Source organism: Megalobrama amblycephala, linkage group LG13 (genome assembly GCF_018812025.1).
Source record: "Megalobrama amblycephala isolate DHTTF-2021 linkage group LG13, ASM1881202v1, whole genome shotgun sequence".
In the NCBI taxonomy this organism is placed as follows: domain Eukaryota; kingdom Metazoa; phylum Chordata; class Actinopteri; order Cypriniformes; family Xenocyprididae; genus Megalobrama; species Megalobrama amblycephala.
This window is the reverse complement of record NC_063056.1, coordinates 15,764,754-15,785,562: the sequence shown is the minus strand read 5'-3', so window position 1 is coordinate 15,785,562 and position 20,809 is coordinate 15,764,754. Positions and strand designations below refer to the sequence as shown.

At 36.6% G+C, this 20,809-nt stretch overlaps 1 protein-coding gene across 2 annotated transcripts in view; it reads right to left on the bottom strand.

Annotated features, from left to right (window-relative positions):
* Nucleotides 1-20,809, bottom strand: part of LOC125243572 (dynein axonemal heavy chain 11) — an 86,644-nt gene that overhangs the window by 61,894 nt on the left and 3,941 nt on the right. For both annotated transcript variants that reach the window (XM_048153322.1, XM_048153321.1), the window contains exons 7-35: nucleotides 20,288-20,521; nucleotides 19,980-20,147; nucleotides 18,332-18,448; nucleotides 18,078-18,215; nucleotides 17,871-17,995; nucleotides 17,590-17,785; nucleotides 17,363-17,467; nucleotides 16,876-17,271; nucleotides 16,461-16,793; nucleotides 15,528-15,782; nucleotides 15,185-15,354; nucleotides 14,831-15,053; nucleotides 11,298-11,414; nucleotides 11,073-11,159; nucleotides 10,811-10,969; nucleotides 10,650-10,733; nucleotides 10,379-10,537; nucleotides 9,429-9,551; nucleotides 9,222-9,344; nucleotides 8,153-8,377; nucleotides 5,086-5,177; nucleotides 4,846-4,972; nucleotides 4,031-4,180; nucleotides 3,323-3,556; nucleotides 1,915-2,046; nucleotides 1,526-1,686; nucleotides 1,245-1,401; nucleotides 838-983; nucleotides 640-756 (exon numbers count right to left, since the gene is read on the bottom strand). In XM_048153322.1, coding sequence (XP_048009279.1) covers nucleotides 640-756; nucleotides 838-983; nucleotides 1,245-1,401; nucleotides 1,526-1,686; nucleotides 1,915-2,046; nucleotides 3,323-3,556; nucleotides 4,031-4,180; nucleotides 4,846-4,972; nucleotides 5,086-5,177; nucleotides 8,153-8,377; nucleotides 9,222-9,344; nucleotides 9,429-9,551; nucleotides 10,379-10,537; nucleotides 10,650-10,733; nucleotides 10,811-10,969; nucleotides 11,073-11,159; nucleotides 11,298-11,414; nucleotides 14,831-15,053; nucleotides 15,185-15,354; nucleotides 15,528-15,782; nucleotides 16,461-16,793; nucleotides 16,876-17,271; nucleotides 17,363-17,467; nucleotides 17,590-17,785; nucleotides 17,871-17,995; nucleotides 18,078-18,215; nucleotides 18,332-18,448; nucleotides 19,980-20,147; nucleotides 20,288-20,521 — 4,853 coding nt within the window. The remainder of the gene's footprint in view (nucleotides 1-639; nucleotides 757-837; nucleotides 984-1,244; nucleotides 1,402-1,525; nucleotides 1,687-1,914; nucleotides 2,047-3,322; nucleotides 3,557-4,030; nucleotides 4,181-4,845; nucleotides 4,973-5,085; nucleotides 5,178-8,152; nucleotides 8,378-9,221; nucleotides 9,345-9,428; nucleotides 9,552-10,378; nucleotides 10,538-10,649; nucleotides 10,734-10,810; nucleotides 10,970-11,072; nucleotides 11,160-11,297; nucleotides 11,415-14,830; nucleotides 15,054-15,184; nucleotides 15,355-15,527; nucleotides 15,783-16,460; nucleotides 16,794-16,875; nucleotides 17,272-17,362; nucleotides 17,468-17,589; nucleotides 17,786-17,870; nucleotides 17,996-18,077; nucleotides 18,216-18,331; nucleotides 18,449-19,979; nucleotides 20,148-20,287; nucleotides 20,522-20,809) is intronic.

The window sequence follows — 20,809 nt, the reverse complement described above, 5'->3', positions numbered from 1 at the left end:
ATATAATATAAATTATATAAAAATATAAATAAATACATATACTTGTAAATATTTCTCAAATATATACATGAATGTGTTTGTATTTATATATATATAATAATTACACAAAGTACATTATATTAGGCAAACTCAAACTTTTATTTTGTATGCGATTAATCGCGATTAATCGATTGACAGCCCTAATTTTTATACTGTATGAACTGTATTTTTTTATCCCCTAACCCTAAACCTACCCCTAAACACAAACCTCACAGAAAACTTTCAGCATTTTTACGTTTTCAAAAGTATGATTTATAAGACCAAAAAATCTCCCCACAAGGTCAAAGATTTCTGGTATTGCCATCCTTTCTTTGCTTTTTTATAAAGCAAAGAAATTAGCTAAAGTGTGTTTTATGGAATTAATTTGTTGACAAAATGTCCCCACAATGTAGGGTTTACCAAGACCACACACACACACACCTACATAGATACACATACTATAACATTTATCATAAGCACAATGAATATTTTACATCTCATCTTCATTGAGGACTAAAAAAAAAAAAATCAACTCAATAAAACATACTTTATCTAATTTCTTTGCTTGTTTGGTAAATTGTCTCTATATATTTATATATCTCTATTCAGATCAAGCTATACCTGAAAAGAGCTTTGAGGTTCTCTGGTAGCTCAGTTCGTCCAGTATATCCAGGGTTCATTGTAATGAAGATCCCAACAGAGGGTTTCAAGCTAATCTCTTCATCTAGGAAGAGAAACCTGCAGAGGACAATGGGTAAAACATGCCAACAAATCATGTTAACCATTCAGAAAAAAAAAAAAAAAAAAAAAAACACTTACCTTTTCCTCTTGTTGCGAATGGCATCCTGTATGGTCTTCACCTGTACTGCCACCACTGATAGCACTTCTACAGCAATTCGGTTAAATTCATCAAAACAGCCCCAAGCTCCAGTTTGTGCCAGGCCTTTAAAGATGTTCCCTATGGACTGAATGGCAAAACAAGTCAGAGAAACACTTCATTGTGTCCTCTGTTAAAGAACTAAACCAACAGTGGTTAAGGCGAAGAACTTCCAAAACATCAGCCAACTGTGAAAAAGCTTTAAACAGATCAGTCATTGATTTCATTCAATTAAGAGGCAGAATCCTGTTCGGCAGAGTAATTATATGCATTAGTAGCTCATCTGAACTGAAAATACACTCGTAATTGTGCTGTGGTGGCTGAGTCCCCTCTCTGCTGGTATACCTACCTTATAGTCCATCTGCTCAGAGCAGTTGAAGACGTACACCATGACCCCCAGAGCTCTGCCTAGGTCTTTAGTGGTTTCAGTCTTTCCTGTGCCAGCCGGTCCCGCTGGAGCACTGCTCATAGTCAAGTGCAGTGACTGAGTGAGTGTTATATAGCACCTGCAATTAAAAACAGCTAAATTAAACATGATGTCAAAATAGTCCACATTAGATAAAAAATACAATAAATAAATAAATAAAAGAAGTTCATGACTTGCTCAGAGATCATTAGCTGATAAGGTACCTGTCTGTGAGAGGTGTAATGACCAGACGAGGCGTGTTTCCCAGGTATTCGTAGGAATAACGAAACTGGGCATCGCAGATGTTGATAAAGCAGTGGTTTCGCTCCTCATCCCAGCTGTGGCGGAGCTGAGAAACCCAGGCGAACGCCTGAGCACTGCTCACCTGGGTAAAGCCAGCCTCCAACATTTAATAAAGCTACTCTGAAAAAGCCAGTCTAAATGCTCCCAACTCAATTAATTAATCAATTACTGCTTGTCAATTTAAAGCCCATTAAAATAATGACTGAAGATCTAAGAGTGCCAAACACAACTAAATGATTAAAACAAGGAAACAGAGCATCCTTTAGTCAACATGATCATTATTTACGAGGTGCAGTAAACATGACCCAACCTTCTGAGCGATGAGTTTGGAGACCACATCTCTGGCGTGAACATCTATGGTGCACAGGGTCATGATCTTCTGCCTGTCACTCGGGTTCAGTTCCCCCAATAACATGTTTATCAAGGAGTTTAGCTGGGCAATCTGGAGAAGTAGGGCAGATATTTCAGAGTTTCAGAGGGCACAATGATGGCTTGTGAGAGCATACAGTGAGCTTTGTGGCCCCTGCTTACAGTAATTATATCAATTTACATGCCAGAGAGAAGTGGATGGTAATAACTGCACTGACAGGGGCTCAGGGTCATGTGTTCATCAGAGAAATCCCCCCACGTTTATGGAGCAAGGTCATATATTCCAGTTGGGAGGCCAAATAAGCACTGAGCTCATTTATCAATGCTGGGGGAACTGCAAGTGTGTAAGACTGTTTGACTATGAATAAGAGCGGCCAGCTGGTGTGTGTGTGTGTGTGTGTGTGTGTGTGACAATGAATGAGAGTGCTGGGTCAATATGTGTGTGTGCGAGTTGGGGGGAGGCGGTTAATAGGCGATACCGTGGATCCCTGTCACAGACAGGCAAATGAGATGTAATCTTCCTGCCTGTATTTGGTGTAAAAGCAGCTTAGGTTGTACTGCATTTATCACCCCATGCTGTCTGACAGCAACTCCAATCAGGGGCTTGAAGGGAAAGAGGCAGATTATTCAAACGCCGGCCAAGGACGCACTAACCTTCCCTGCGTTTCATGACAGATACTGACGCTGCAGGGACGATATGGACGTGCTCGTGGCAGTCTACACGGATCAGCACTATTCGCTTCATCATACTTACATTGAAGGAGTGGAGTGTGTTTTCAACGGCTTCATCATTGCCTAGTTGATACTAGAGATGTGCTCTATCTGTGCTTGAAAATAGGAAGTCTAGCACTACCTAGAAAGGTATTTACAGTAGGTGAAAGTGACTTTTAGGATCTGCAACACTATAAATCTCCAGTTCACAATTAAAGTGCTTTGTTTCTGAATCACACAACACTGGTCACATTGTATGTTTTTGATTCTCTAAAAAGAACCAGCTCTCAAGAGTCATTTGTTCATGAAACATACTTCACTGTATGTGTGGTATGTTTCTGAGTCACTAAAAATAACTGACTCATAAGAGTCATTTGTTTGTGACCAGGATTACACTGGTTGCACTGTATGATTTTGAGTCACTAAAAAGAACTGGCTCATAAGAGTCAATTGTTTGTGAAATGGACTACAATGTTTTTGTCAATGTTTTCAGTGTGAGTCAATGTTTTCAGTGTGAACACTACTGAAAAAGACATCTCCATTCTGAACAAGAATCTACTCTTTGTCATTCAGTTTGTTCAAAATTATTAATGTGTAAAAAACTGTGCATTATCGTACAGTACATAAGATTGACTGACCTGTTTCTTGTTGTAGTCTCTGAGCGCCGTCTCAAAACCCTCAGCCAGCCGCTCGAATGCTAGATTCATGTCAGCGGACCACCAGATCTGAGAGGCAGTGAGGACCACCTGAGCCGGCAGCTCCAAGACCCAGTGTTCTCGCGGGTGTTCCTCGTACACGACCACGGCCTCGGCTATGTGCCTCCTCAATCCCTCCCTCATCACGTCCTCCAGACAGTTAAGCCAGAGCTCAACCTGACAGAAAAAAGCTCACTCCATAAAGAATAATCTGACAGTATCATTGACGGATTTCTATGATATCAGGGCCAGTTCTTTATACAAAACATTAAAAAACAAACAGACCAATAAGAATACCTCAAAAAATGGTCTCACCAGACACTGACCATGTTTTGTAAATGCTGGGAGATCCTAATTGTTAAAATAGTTAATGTAGTTTTAATGATATGATTTGTTTTATTTAATATTTCTTTTTATATTTTATAGATATCTAGGTAATCTAATACTTATATTAATATTTCATGATATTTTTTTAAGTTTGCTTTTAACTTTTACAAAGTTAAAACTTTAATATCAGAGTTGGATTTAATTAAATATTTTTAATTGTATTTTATATATAAATTATCATTTAAAAAAAAAAAAAAAAAAAAAAAAGGTTAAAACTTTTTAAAATCTGAGTTTGATTTAATTAGATGCTTATGTGGGTTTTACCGGTCCAACGCAGTCACACGGCGCATAGAATGAAACATATTCTCTGTCTCTGCTGAACATTCCCACCGCTGATGTGGCCTTTCCCCCCTCCTTGTCAGAAAACTCCAGATCAGTCATACTGTCAAACAGCTTACCCAGGTGACGGGTAACCTAAAAAGCAATGAACCATAAAGCATTACTTTCACAGAACAATATATTGTAGACAGTACCTCTGTGTACACATGAATCAATCTGAGCAGTTATGTACGGTTAAGTATGGGCATATCCATAGATAATGATTATGATTGTGGATATATTTGCAATTCTTATTATAACCGAGGTACAATGAGAACGAGATGAAGCACTTTGACCCTGTTCTGGTTGAACGGTTCAGGAGAAAACCTGCACATATGTGGGAGGATCGGCTCAAAGAAGGAGGTGGCCAGGGTTAGAATCAATCCAACTGTAGATCTTTCTCTTTTTTTTATCATAATGATATTTCACAGAGAAGCACTGCCCTTGGAATTATCACAGTGATGATGAAGAACTTTAATCACAGAGATAAAGGTTACTGTACGCAAATGAGAAGAGAGATGGAGAAATATGGTACAATGTAAAATATATTTCTGTGAATCTCAGTCACATTATTACAAATACCAGGAGAGACTGCATACTTTATAGTTGACCTGTTTATGGATTACTGTAATACTGAAATGAGCTGTATAATTAGAGAAATCTGAAACTAATTAAACTTTCAAACTAATTCAAACTAATAGACAGACTGTTATATAAAGTTGAATCAAGTTCAACTTAATTCCAAACTATTACAGCAGTACCTGTCTGGGCTGTCTGCCCTTGGAAAGGATGTCCAGTAAGTCTGCTGAAGAGACGAAATAGAATCGCGGGAAAGCCATTCTCTTGGTCTCCAGGTGTTTGGCTAGAGCTTTCTCACATACAGCAAGTCTAGGATGAACAACAGGAAATCAACAGAATTATTTATGCATCTCTTTTGTGACCATGCAAACTTCTTAAAAATAGAGTTTACTTAAAAAGAATAAACTTCAAATTTCACAAACCTCCTTTGCAGATCTTCAAGCATCGGTAGAAGATTGGGCTTGTTGGTGGCAGTAATTACGTTTTTCATTTTGCCACTTTTGAGCATAAGGTCCTTCACACATAAACACACAAAAGTAAATATATAGAAATATTTACATACTAGGTAGATGCATGTATCGACACTGTAAAAATGTTTCATCACTATAACAACACCTTTATTTTCATTAATTTAATGTGATTTAGTGTAAAACATACAATGTACACATTACGTGAATTGTATCAAATGATTAATTTAAGTTTTAGTACATATTAGTTAAAGACACTTAATATAATGTGTGTCCATTTAATTACATTTAAGTATATTAATTTAATGTAAATTAAATTTAAAAAAAATAAATAAAATTAATTAATTTAATTGAATTTTTACTCCAATTTACCTATTTTCTCCATCAGTAATTACATTAAAAGTGGTTGAAAGTGCACTTCATTGCAAGTTGTAACTTTGACAAGATTACTTTTAATATATAATTATTATTACAATATGAATAATAATAATTAATATAACTTTACTTAATATAAACCTGCAATTCAAGTTTTAATTTTTTTTTATTTTATTTTATTGGAGGATTAGATCACTTCAGAATAAAAATTTGGAAAATCCAGGATTTTTCTCCATATAGTGGACTTTGCAGTGGTACAACGACTTGAAGGTCCAACTTTTAGTATCAATGGAGCTTCAAAGCGCTCTACACAATCCCAGCCAAGGAATAAGGGTCTTATCTAGCGAAATGATCTGCCATTTTCAAGAAAAATAAAAATGTATTTACTTTTTAACCACAAATGCTCATCTTGCACTAGCTCTGCGATGCACCACGGCGGAAGTACCGATTCAGTGTGTACAAAACAAATGTGCAAAGACTAAGTCAAACGGCCTTTACAAAAAAAGGTAAAACAACGATGTTGGATGATTTTGAAGTTGGAGGAGAAAATTTTTCGCAGTACAGCAGTACTTCCACCTATGTCACGCGTGACCTTTCCAATGTGATTATGTAATGCGCAGTGCAGTGCAAGAAGAGCATTTGTGGTTAAAAAGTATATACATTTTTATTTTTTTAGAAAATAACCGATCGTTTCGCAAGGCCCTTATTCCTCGACTGGGATTGTGTAGAGCCCTTTGAATTTGCACTGAAACTGCAATTTAGACCTTCAACTCATTGTACCCCACTGAAGTCCACTATATGGAGAAAAATCCTGGAATGTTTTCTGTTTCCTCAAAAACCATCATGCTTTGCAAAGGGGCTGAATTGGGAGAGTAAATGTTGAAATAAAGTGTTTTTGTATGCATTTTTAAGTAAGATGAGAAAATGGAGAGACTTGTTAATGTTCAATGTTTTATTATATTGGTATTTAAAAGTTTCTGTTATGTTAGTAGTTTTAGGGGTTACCATTGTGGTAAAGTGTGGAGCTTGTGCTTGGTTTGAATACTTGCTAACAAGAATTCAAATTGCTTTAATAATAAAGCAACCATTATGGTAGAGCTCTGGATGAAACCAGTATCACTTCTGAACTGCCAACACCAAACATCACATGTGTGGAAAAGAAAATTAATTTTAGTTTGTTACATCACAGGATTAAACAGGAAGCATTAATTGTATGATTATTTGAATGTCAATTTAAATGAAAACCATTTATTTAAGTTAAACTAAAACCATTCATTCAAGTTAAATGAAGACCATTGATTCTAGTTAGTTGTAGATGGTTAATTCTATTTGGTTTTACTTGTTTCAATCATGTGGAACCACTGTCCATGATTGAATCATGTTCAGCCAAAGAGCTATTTTTGTTTTTTTGAGTGAAACTAAAAAATATACTGACCCATATATTCATGATTCTGAATCTCCTCTATGTTAGACAAACCTTTACAGAAAGCATGTAAAACATCTTAAACTTGCATGCAACATACCAGTAATCAGTGTACATGCACTCAAAAAAATAACTTGTTGGTCTAACTTAATTCAATTATGACACCTATTTCCACACAGTTGAACTGATTTATTTGAACATAAGATAGGTTAATTGTACTGATGAGTAAAATTCATGCTAATTGAATGAGATCACACCAGTTTCATTTGACATATTCTGTGAATGTTTCCTGAACATAATTCATTCTTGTTGATCCAACCAGTGCTATTGCAATTCAGACTGGTGCCCTTGTGCAGTGTTGCTCAAGTTTTCTGCACTTTTAAGGAAATGGAAAGACCTGTTAGTGTTTAAGTGTTTAATGTTTAGTTATTTTGAACATTTAAAAGAGTTTGTAGCGTATATATATAAAACATTTTTTGTTACCATCATGGTGAAGATGTGCGCTTGTGCTTAGGTTGTGAATAGCTGTTGTACACAGACATACATGTTTCATGACCATTGAGAGGGATAAAGCTGATGACCATATATAGACTGTGTAAATTATGTGCTGGCCCTCAAACTAATTTATTTATATTTCTATAAAAACTTAACTAAAATATCACTTTTTCATATGCTAAGTAACATTTATAGCATGCAAGTAATGATCAGGTAAAGAACTTCTCATCACTGGCTTTAGCATAATTAAAGCTTGTTGAGAACAACATAGATTTATTTCATGCAGCCACCCATAGCCTAACCACAAGGTCTACACTTCAGCATAATGGTAACCTCAAAAAAAATCGACATAACAAACTCTTTTAAATGTCAAATATAACTGAACATCAAACTTTAAAAGGTATTTCCCTTTACTAAAAACACATTAAACAGCACTTAAGTTCATCATTTACTGTCCTGATCTTTCCCTACGCAAAGCATGCTGGGAACTAGAAATCCTCTGCCCAGTTTCAATCAATGCAACATAAATGATTCATGTCGTCCCAACACAAATGGTTTAGGTTAACCTAACATTTTGCAAATTTAATTTCATTTAACATAATACAATTGAGTGCAAATGCCAATTAAGTAAAAAACTAAAGATTTGTGTTGGTTCAGCTTATTTTATTTAAATAAACTGAACAAGCAGCTAGAATCATTTTTTTGAGTGTGAGATGAAATCGAGCATACCTTAAAGTCAGAATCAATAGAGCCGAACTGATATGCCTCCTCCGGCAGTTGGTGTTGAATGTCTTCAGAGCCCATGAAGATGCTCTCCAGGTGAGCCCAGGTCCTCTGCACCTCCAGCCACAGCAACAGCACTGAGTCAGCCCGAGTCAGCTGGGCCTGCAGCTCCAACACCTGTCCATGGAAGAACGTCGCCTGCTTACTGTGCAGCAACACCTGCAGCTGCACCTAAGAGAAACGGAGATGCATATACAGAGTCAGCAGCCAACAGCAGGGATAGTTTCTTCTACAGTTTCTTATTGTTAACTTATGATCTTGTATATCAAATTCATCTAAATTGTTCCTCCTTAACAGCTTATACTCATCTGGGAAGGTTTCTCACTAGATATCAGAACATGGCTTCAGTGATTCAGTCTCCCATTTTTACACAGAGGAGCATGAGGAAGAAATTGGAAGCACACAAATGTATTGTGAATGTGTTAATAATGGCAAGTTCAAAAACAAATATTAAAATAAAAAATAAAGATGAATAACATTTAAAGTCTAAAGTTAAGATCACATTTGGAGGTGATCAGGTTTACAAAAAGAATTTCGATTCTGATAACTCAAAACAATGCGATGTGCCTATGTTGTTTTTGTGTCCACGACTCCATGTTGTGTTAGCGCCCTTCTGTTGGCTTTAATGTTTTCAGACATGTGGGTGTAAGGGGGCCGGTTTTGCACAGACGGCAGACTTATTGTCAACAGTGATGTGTTTGGCTAGATTTTGGCCCCTGCACATACAGCGTGATAACAAAGCCAGCAATGTGTGGTCTCTATAAATCAGATGTGTGAATACAGGCGGCTGACAATGAAAGATCGTTCTCTCGGCACAGAGGGATGGTCTTAGAGAAGGAGATAAAGACCCTGGCCACACCAAGCTTGTTTTGCCAAGCAACAGCTTTGTTAACATTTCTGATAAGCGAAGAAAACACACATACACGTTACGTTGTGGTTTTTTTGTTGTTGTTGTTTTTTTTTAACAAACTGCTCATAACTGTGATTGCATGTGCCATTTTAGGGATGTTTATACCTGACTCTCCTCCAGACTCTCTATAAGTTCATCACTGCATTTCAGCATTGGTGTAGCGGTGCGGTAATGCTCTTCATAAGAAAACTCCATCCGTGCCCACATCTGGCTAATTTCAGTCAAAACCTGAAAAAAGAAATATTGCACTAATTTTCAGAACATGTATCACAGTGAACAGAGGATTGAGAGAGATACTGTATGAGATGGAACCTTCTCAGTGGACATCTCTTTGACTGCTCTCCCAACTGTACAGTGCACCACATCTTCATATCTGTGCAGCTGCAAAGCCAGTAAATCCTCAAGAGTTGTGTCTTCAGTTAGGGTGAAAGCAACCTAAAAGAATGGTGTGTAAATGTTACTAGTATTGAACATGGGTAATATATGTATGTATATAATCGCTTATGTAATGAAGCAAAATGAGATTATATTGTAGGTGTTGTTCACAGAGATATCTAACAACATTTTGAGACACGTAAGCTTAAAATAAATAAAATAATAAATTTTGCCAATGGCATGCGAAAAATAAGTGTTCTTTCCCTATTAAATTATGTAATGAAATTAAGAATGAAAAATAAGAATAAAACTACATGTATCATATTTTAAAGATATTATATTATATTATATTATATTATATTATATTATATTAATATTATATTAATATTATATAATATTATATTATATTATATTAAATTAATATTACTGAAAACGAGATAAAAATACTTACATTTATTTATTTTATTTTATTTTATTTTATTTATTTATTTTACAGTATTTCAAACTTGTATGATTTTCTTTCTACCAGGGAAAACAAAATAAAAAAAGTTTTGCAGACTGTTGAAGCTGCCTTTTTCTGTACAATAGAAGTGAGTATTGACCATCAACCTAAAAACGCTATTTTATGGCTTTCGTAAGACTTGCAATATAGTAGAGCCTGAGTAATTATGGTACTTTTATGGTGTTTTTTTAAGGTCTCTTTCATTGTATGGAAAAGATCTGTGTCAGTCAATGGAGGAAAGAAAATCATAAGTTTGGAACAGTGGGATTAAAAGCTCTTTTATTCATTTAAATTGAAATTTTATTAATTTTTAAGGGCTGTTTATGTTTTCCAGTCTCTAAGATGAATAACATTAATATTGCACATATACCACTCTCTTTCTTACCCCGGTAGTCCTGACCAGCAGAGCCCAGTGTCTGTCTCTCATGGCCGGGTTCAGCAGTTCTGTCACAGCCCTGAGAGCAGCCAACAGATCCCTGAGCACACGGTCCAGCTGCACATACACGTCCCAAACACGGGCCTCTTTATCAAGAACCCGCATTTCCTGACCAGACATGACAGAAAATCAGTGTTAGATATTATAAATAAAAGCACAAAAACCTTCCAAAATGTGTTTGGATTGGTGGTTTCCAGTACACTGATACTGGCATTCTTACTTTTGTAAACCTCCTCAGCTCTGTCTCTATGTGTTCTACATTGATCTTTCTCCATTTTGTCCCTGTCCAGACAGCTATACTGCACTGTGAGGACACAACATTACATTAAGTGGACAGTTGAAGCAAAACTGAAAGCTCAAAATTTGAAAATTATGATGCACCTGAGCGCATATCCGCAGATCCCAGAGCTGTTTCAAAACAGCAATGTCTCTCCGACAGATCCTGAGCTGCTTAGAGTCAGGGCTGCTCACTTCAAACAGCCTACAGGACTCCTGGAGATCTACATTCTCCTCTTCTAAAACCAGCATCTCCCTGTGAAACTAACAAACACACAGTAGAACACAAAACGTCAATGTATGTAAATGATTGAAAATAATACTGAGGTATGATGGTTTGTTTGAATTAGAAGTAATAAACATTTACTTTGTCCAGGTAAGCATATGGTTTCTCTGTGTTGTACTGGAGAGGAGCTTCTGTTTTGAACCTCCCTCGAAATTGATTCAGCTTTTTCTATGAAGAGAGACATGAATCAGCAAAAACATAAGCCTATTTATCCTGAAGTTTCAGACTCCCAAACCTAAAAACATATTAGTTTGCTTAAAGTAAAAGTTTACACTTGTAATCAACACCAGCAAATGAGAATCTCACCTCAAAGGCCAGACACTTCCTGCGGATAATGGCCACCTCTGCAGTCTGAAGAGGAGCAACCTCATGTTTCACTGTCCAGGCCAACTTCTTCATGCTGTTCCACTTCTCTGGCAACTCCTGATACAGGAGTTAAAGTACATTATAGTTAAATAAAACTTTTCATCCAGAACAGTATACAGCTAGGGATGCAAGCATATTAAATTTCTGGAGAGTACAAATATAATCCGATAATTATTTTCATGTTTTGGCTAATATTAAAAACCTATACTGTTTTGCCTAAACAAATTAGTCAAAGTGAATTCAGGCATCACATGTACAATATGAAAAATGGATAATCATTTTGAGATTTGCTAAAGATTATATACAGTACCATCTATTTATTTATCAGTGTTATTAAATTATTAAGTAAGATTAGCTTCAAGACAGCATCAGGTTATGACTAAGGTAATCTACATGTAAAAATAGGGAACATGAGCATGCACAAATAATAAATAACCACTATAAATATCCAATGTCAATATAGATATACTGTATAAACTCTAAACTATAAATTCTCTAAATTACATTAAATTTAAAAACTAAATATAAAATACTATGAAACGAAAATAAGATGTAAAATGTAATGAAAAAATAGTGAGAAAAATGATAAATAAAAACTTTTTACTAGTGGTCTCAGACTCTTGAAAAAAAAAAAAAAGTTATTAATTTAACTTAATTTAGATGATTTTCATTCAATTTAATTTAGAGATTAATTTGAGGTCGGTGAGATATTCTAATGTTTTTTCTAATGTTTGTAAGTAATATTGTGAAATATTATTACAACTGAAAATAATTGGCTTCTATTTTAATATACTATAATAAATGTAATTTATTCCTGTGATGGAAAAATCGGAATTCTCAGTCTTCGGTGTCATATGATCCTTCAGAAATGGAAAGATCAAAAGAACAGAATTTATTTGAAATAAACAAATATACATTTTTATATATATATATATACACACACACACACACACACACACTAGCCTATATTGCCAAAAGTTTTGGGACGCCGGCCTTTACGTGCACATGAACTTTAATGATATCCCATTCTTAATCCGTAGGGTTTAATATGGAGTTGGCCCACCCTTTTACAGCTATATAGGGTTGGGAATCGTGAGAAATTTTCCGGTTCCGGTTCCGATTCCGGTTCTGCCTAACGATTCCGGTTCCAGTTCCGGTTCCATTACAATAATTAAACAACTATTAAAAAATAGTAGTAAGGGAAAAATGCACAATACTCGACTCATACAGTCCTTTTTAATTAATTTAACAGACTGTTAATCTCAACAAATTCGCTAACACTTTACAATAAGGTTCATTAGTTAACATAAGTTAACTACATTAACATGAACTAATAATGAACTGCATTTCTACAGCATTTATTTATCTTTGTTTATGTTAATTTCAACATTTACTAATACATTATTAAAATCAAGAGTTGTATTTGTTAACATTAGTTAATGCACTGTGAAGTAACATGAACAAACTCTGAACGGCTGTATTTTTATTAACATTAACAAAGATTAACAAATACAGTAACAAAGGTATTACTCATGGTTAGTTCATAAATGAACCTTATAAAGTGTTACCACAAATAAGATAAAATGCTTGAACACACATGTAAGATTCAGACAGGTGAAACAGAATATTTTTGTAAGTTGGATTCATAAAGACTTGTTACTGAAAGAATGATTCATTGATAGACACATTTTCAACAGTAAATTTGTTGCCACCTAGTGACGTAACAATGCAATCGATACAGTCGTTACTTTCAGAACAGAAGGTAATTTATTATACATAACATAAACATCAGCGTTATCTGAATAATAAACTTTTGTATATTTCTGTTATAATTGGAATAGGCCTATTTGTCACACAGAAATAATGATACTGTGCGTTTGAAAAGACTGTTTATGAAGCTGTTTATATACACATTACAACTCTCTTTAGATCAACGGCAGCGCGAACGCAGGTTTGAATGTCGCGATTTTATTTTTGTCAAAGGTTTAATATACAGAGGCGATCATGTAGGTGATGAAATCGAGAACGCGCTCTTATAAAGATTAATCGTGCAGCTTTGGGCATGTCTCTCTCTCTCTCTCTCTCTCTCTCTCTCTCTATTGAAATATTGCGTAAATGAGTAGCGCCGCGTGTTTTCAGTGCATTCATTGCTATAATATTCATGATGTGAGAGGTCTCTATGAAAGGATACGCTCCCCGCACTTCGACCATCCATCACACCAGAACCGTTTTCGGAACCAAAACTTAGAAATCTTGCACGGTTCCGGTTCTTTTCAAAAAACACTACCGGTTCTCGGTTCCCAACCCTACAGCTATAACAGCTTTAACTCTTCTGGGAAGGCTTTCCACAAGGTTTGGGAGTGTGTTTATGGGAATTTTTGACCATTCTTCTAAAAGCGCATTTGTGAGGTCAGGCACTGATGTTGGACGAGAAGGCCTGGCTTTCAGTCTCCGCTCTAATTCATCCCAAAGGTGTTCTATGGGGTTGAGGTCAGGACTCTGTGCAGGCCAGTCAAGTTCCTCCACACCAAACTTGCTCATTCAGGTCTTTATGGACCTTGCTTTGTGCACTGGTGCGCAGTCATGTTGGAACAGGAAGGGGCCATCCCCAAACTGTTACCACAAAGTTGGGAGCATGAAATAGTCCAAAATGTCTTGGTATGTTGAAGCATTAAGAGTTCCTTTCACTGGAACTAAGAGGTCAAGGCCAACCCCTGAAAAACAACCCCTCACCATATTCCCCCCTCCACCAAACTTTACACTTGGCACAATGCAGTCAGGCAAGTACCGTTCTCCTGGCAACCACCAAACCCAGACTCGTCCATCAGATTGCCAGACAGAGAAGTGTGATTCGTCACTCCAGAGAACACGTCTCCACTGCTCTAGAGTCCAGTGGCGGCGAGCTTTACACCACTGCATCCGACGCTTTGCATTGCACTTGGTGAAGAAAGGCTTGGATGCAACTGCTTGGCCATGGAAACCCATTCCATGTAGCTATCTACACACTGTTCTTGAGCTAATCTGAAGGCCACACAAAGTATGTGTTGTTCCCAATTGCTTCCACTTTGTTACGATACCACTAACAGTTGACCATGGAATATTTAGTAGTGAGGACATTTCACGAATGGACTTATTGCACAGGTCGCAACCTATCACGGTACCACGCTTGAATTCACTGAGCTCCTGAGAGCGACCCATTCTTTCACAAATGTTTGTAGAAGCAGTCTGCATGCCTAGGTGCTTGATTTTATACACCTTTGGCCATGGAAGTAACTGGAACAGCTGAATTCAATGATTTGGAGGGGTATCCCAATACTTTTGGCAATATAGTGTATATATATATATATATATATATATATATATATATATATATATATATATATATATATATATATATATATGTGTGTGTGTCTTTAATGTCACTTTTGATCAGTTTAATGCATCCTTGCTGTGGGACTGTTAAATACTCTCACCTCAAGCTGCACATGGACACACTCAGGTAGGGTTTCTCCATACTGCTCCAGAAGAGTGACCACTTCACTAACAGGTTCAAATAGTTGGTCTGTACTTGACTGCCTGTTTTTGATAGCCAGCAGGAAACCCATCACCTGCACAAGAGCCTGGTAGTCTCCACTGCACACCGGCTCTTGAAGCCTGGATTCCGCCTGGAGCATGAACTCCTCTAGTTCAGCAATACTGAAGAACATTAAGATTACAAACCAGCAGAAATCAATTACTTTTATTGATTGAGGAAAGCATTTGGAGTTTGGAAGAAAATTGGGGCATTAAAGTGATTTTTTCTATGTAATTACGGAAAGGTCTCTCACCTGCCGGTAACATAAGACATCAGGTGCTCCTTAAACATCCAGCTCCATTTTTTGATTATGTTTAAAAGACTCATCTTGAACGGACGGATATCCACTCTAAACCAACCGTCAAATACCTGCCACTCCTCCAAACGGCTGACCTCTGCATGCACTTCTTCATAATGATTTATCTGTAGTAAAAGGAGACATTTCACTAATAAAAATGACAAACCCTTCATACTGCTCTTAAAACAGTTTATGGACAGACATCTATACCCATTTATACATTTTTGTGTACCAAATTAGTAATTCTGTTTCAAAAGCTGATATTCATGGAGAAACATGAAAAGGAATATAGTTTCACCTGCTCTTTGAATTGCACTGTGGTGGGAGGATTTTCTGGAAATGCATTCTCTCCATATGCTTCCACCTCTTCAGCTGTCAGTGCATGACCATAGAGGAGGAACTGCCTGAGAAATTCAACCCTGTCATCAATCCACAGGGGAGTGTAGCGGTTAAATGTGTCCTGGTATTGTAAGGCTTTCTTCATGACTTCATCAACTCTCTCCATCACTTCCTGCCGGAGATCTAAGAGGTCTATCATGTCCTCGACGTCAGCCTAAACGATGCATAAAGTCAAAAATATTAATTGTATATGTACAAAAAACAAACAAAAAAAAACATTGTTGCAAGAAATCTGTCTGATATAGATTAGAGAGCAACAAAGAAAAAAATATATATAAAAAAATGGGGTCCAAGTATCTGTGAAAATACAAAATACATTTTAATCATTAAATATTAATATTAATTAATATATTTCATTATTATATATAACAAAGTTTTATTTAATAATTTTAATTTGATGTTAAGTTTATTTATTTAATCATTTTAAATGTCAGAATTTCGCAAAATGTTGTATCTCTTTTGCTGTAATTGCAGAATGCACTCAACCTGACAAAGTTTGTGCAAAACTTGATGATCAAGTTTTCCAAGCATGATTTGAACATTTTCCAACTGCATTTTCCAATTTCATCTTTAGCAAAAGCAAGAAATCCGACCCCTTTTTTTAAACAAAGAAGATCACAGCAACAAATTTGCTTATTTAACTAGTGACCTAGAAAAATATTATATTTCTAATATGGCAGATTCTCCATTTACCAATATAATTTTAAATTTGTATAAATCCTAAAACTTCCAATTTATTTCCAGGTTTCAATTTTATTTTAAGTCCCAGGTTTTCAATTTGACCTCAGATTTTTGAAAACCATTGTAAATTCATGAATCTAACTTTGAGTACCTGGTAGTCTTCCAAGTTTAGGTGAGGTGCCACCCTCTTCATCTGAGCAGACATCTTGAACACATCACCTAGTAATTCTTCCACCAGTTCGTAAAGTCCATCACCACCATCTCGATCCAGAGATGGTTTAAACTTAATCTCAGATCCCATCAGTAGCATATGAGACTCAAACAGGGGGGCCTGCCTTACTGAGCCCTCCATATTCTCAATGAAATACCCCAGAGAAGTTGAGATAGCACTGAAAAATCCCTCCACGACCATATCATCTACATACTCCAAATAGGCTTTCCATGCATCTGAAGAACTATCCGCTGCAAAAAGGACCATGTTCTCCTGGGAAAGATACAAGAAATAAATGTTAGAGAAAAAAAAGGTCTTGCAAAAAAATAATCTATAAAAAAAGACACTCCCTCACCTGTAACAAACTTTGGATAATTTCTCCATCTTTCCTGAGGTTGTTGTAGCTTTTTGCCACACTTGCTGCTCTATCTTCTAATTGTATTATCAAGTCTTTCTTATGGTCTTTTCTGCAGAACATCGGCTGTTTGCTCCATCCATTCATCAGAACGCCCATCGTCTCTATATTGTCTTTAGTTTTCTGAAGTCTCCTCTCCAGCTGATAGACTGTGTCCTGAAGTGTGCAGATGTAGTCCCAGCAGTTCTGCTTTTGCCACGTAAGCTCACTTTCTGCTTGATGAAGTTGCTGGTCAACAGTTTCCATCTCCTCTTTTATAAGAGGAGCCTCCACTTCAAGAGTCGTCCGTTTCACCTTATTGTACCACTGCACCAGTAAATGTAGGCTTCCAAGGTTCTAATGGAGATCAGGTAAAATACTCCTAATGACCCCACAGAATGTAAAAACCAAATTTAACTAATAACAGACAATCTGAGCATTCACTAACCTTAAAGAACATCTCTCTATTTTCATACACCTTCAAAGCAGCAGAAGGGATGTTCATCTGATTAAGGATTTTTAGTTGTTTCACATCCTTGAGCACCGCAATCAGCTAAGGTGAAGAAGTTCAATATTATGCAGATGAATACACTGAACAAATTGTCAAAATTAGATGCTCTAACATTTGAAATTAATGGCTTATGCTGTGATACATTTTTACTTTATGTTCTTCACCTCTTGATTGACGTTAACTGACAGTAGGTCAGTGCTGGGCTCTCTTTTGATTAGGGGCTGATCCAGGTTCATCTGGCAGACCTGGTTAATATCGCCACACCAGCTCAAATAGACCTGCTTCTCGTACTCATCTAAATGAGAGGACATCTGCAGGTACTTATGATAGACCAGCTCCATCTCTTCTTCTTCTATTCTCCTGTAATATAAATGGCCCAACCTCTTCAGATTCATTTGTATCACTAAAAAAGATAATGAACTCAATAGAATTTAAAAACACTTACATCTCCAGAACAAATCGAAAATTGTTCCAAGGGATTTGAATTCTGTCTCTAAGCATTTTTGCCCACTTCAGAGCCCCTGTCATTGCAGGCATGTTTTTGCTCAATTGCAGCTTATTCCTCTTTTTCTGGAATTACATGAAGAATTACACAATATCCTTTTGTACAAGAACAACAATTTGTATTAAAAAAAAACAACAACAACTTTACCTGCTCAAGATGAGAATCAAACAGGTGTTTGCATCTGTCCAGCTCCTCTCCAAAAAGTTCAATAACTTTGGAGAAATTAGGAATAAAATTTTCCTTTATGATGTCTCTGTCCAAGAGGGGTTTGAGGACAGCAACCAGCTTCAAACATATACAGATTGAAAGGTGAGTTATATAGGTTAAGCTACAGTCAATTTGACAGTATTTTCTGCATTTTCTAATCATTTTACCTAAACCAGCTCATTTGAATTACTTACTTTGAAAACTGATTCCAATCCTGAACAATCTTGAAAGGCAAGGCACAAAATACTGGACAGTCGTCGATCAAAATCTGCAACGCTTTCTTGGAAACTTGAAAAGTCTTTTTCAAAATCCTGTATTAGATGTATTAGAATGTACATGAAATAATGATCTGTTAAACAATGCATACAATATTGAAATGCTAATTGCTAATGACATATTAAGATTTAAACATAACTATTAAGTGTTACCAAAAAGTTACATGACACACAGAACAAAAATTATGATTTATGAGGACAATTAAGCTTTGGAGGGTTAAAAAAGAAGGTTGGCTAAGTAGCAGGTATTACTCCGTATCCAAACATACACTTTCTAAGAAAGCTCCATAAAAAACCTGACACCATGAGACCAGTATACAGCAGATTTCACCGAAGAACTATGGGTGTAACAGTACACAGAAGTCACGGTTTGGTATGTACCTCGGTTTTGGGGTCACGGTTCGATACGTGTTCGGTATACAGGAAAAAGCAACAAATCCCTAATGCGACGCTTTTTTTCATTTATTTTGAACAGACAGTGTGTTCCTCTTAGCAGCATTTAGTCCCCCTGAGGTAGTTGGTACAGTACAGCCTCCTTTAGATTGACCAGTGCTGCGCGGTAAAATGCAATGGCTGTTTTCAAACGTTTTGGTTTGGTGTTGTGCGTAGCCTACCTGTCATTTACTGAGAGTTCATTAACAAGCGGTGACAATGGCAGATGCACAAAGTTCAATATTAAGCTTTTTCAAAGAAATCACGGAAAGATGAGTGCAAAGAAGAAATACTGCCATCTACATCTGAGTCTATTTCACCTTTCCAAAAAGACACAGAGAGTGAAGTGGCACCTGAGGCTTCCCATTTCCAGGACATGCATATTTCATCACTGGACTGTAGTAGTGAGACTTCCATGAAACAAATAGGCACAATGCCAAATGATTTTGTCTCATTATAACAGCAGAAACAACTTAAAATACTCTGTCATTTATGGTCATACAGATAAGAGTAAGACATAATTCGAAACTGGGTGCACTCACAGTAAAAAAAAAAACATTGTTCTTTCAATGCTGCATCAAACACGATGCAGCTTTCTGCCGTCCCGAGTTCCTTTCCGTGAAGTTAGTGGAGCGTGTCACAAAAATGAATCGAATCTCAGCATTTAGGCTACTAGCAAGCTCTTGCGTGCCATCTGAACTCGCCATTCTTGCTTTGGGTTGGTGCATAGATCGTCTCTTCTTCTTCTTCTGCTATTTTTACTGTTGTGGGGGTTAACAAACAATGTTGCATTACCGCGCGCACCCCTTCTGGATTGGAATGTGAATAGACTGTGACCAACTGTATTCATCGCCTGACAATATCCACCGAACCGTGATGTCGGTAGCATGACCATTCAGGATGAATACCCCTAATAGCAACAGTGAGAGTTATATCTGCTATTGCATCAAACACTCACATATCACGTCATCTACACTGACAGATTCAGTGAGGCATTATCATCATACTACCAGACATCAAGCCGTTTAAGCTAACATGGCAAATGTGTGTTTCTATATGACTTACTGTGAGTGTTGTTATCTAATGGCTGATTCTAATCTATCTGAAGCAAGGAATAAATTCCATAAAACCATACCTGAGAAGTCAAATCGAGTGGATTGTATTCTTGATCCCTTATAACTTTGCAGAGCTGTAGAAACTCTGTATGAAGCCGAGAGACCTGCTCAGTGTAAACTCTTCCTCTGAGACCTCCAAAAACCAACTTTTCCAACCTTTTAAACTCCAGCATAGTGGAGAAAAGGGCCTGGAAAACATTTTTTCAAAATGTTACTGTCCCAAAACAAATGGTAATGTAAAAAGAACATTATTACTCACATAAAATAATACTGAATGGTGACTGAAAATGAAAGTGTATATAATCTCCTCAAAAGATGTACTGCTTACCTTCAACTGTAAAACACGAGCCAAGAAGCCATCAAATCGAGTAAAAGCAAGAGCCGAAGGGAAATCCCAGCACTTTGGTGTAGAATAATGACTGGCCACAGCAGCCACCTTCTGTCTGTATGTCTTGAATGTTTCCCTGACACATCTGAAAACTCCCACCACAGTCTGTAACTTCTCCAAAGCATCTTCAGTCTCTGCTCTTAGCAGCTCTTCTGCACTGAGATATGAAGTGGCCTAGTGCGAGGAAAGATCGACATTTTGGTTACAAGAAGAACATTTTAACGTCTATTCTAACAATAACCATTGGCAAAAATATAAGGAACATTACATTCGCTGAGAGTAAGGAACTGACTAAGTGATACATGGTTGCTCTTCCAAATTGGTTGATTGATTGATTGATTGATTGATTGATTGCTTGATTGCTTGATTGATTGCTTGATTTACTGACTGACTGACTGATTGATTGATTGATTGATTGATTGATTGATTGATTGATTGATTGATTGATTGCTTGATTGCTTG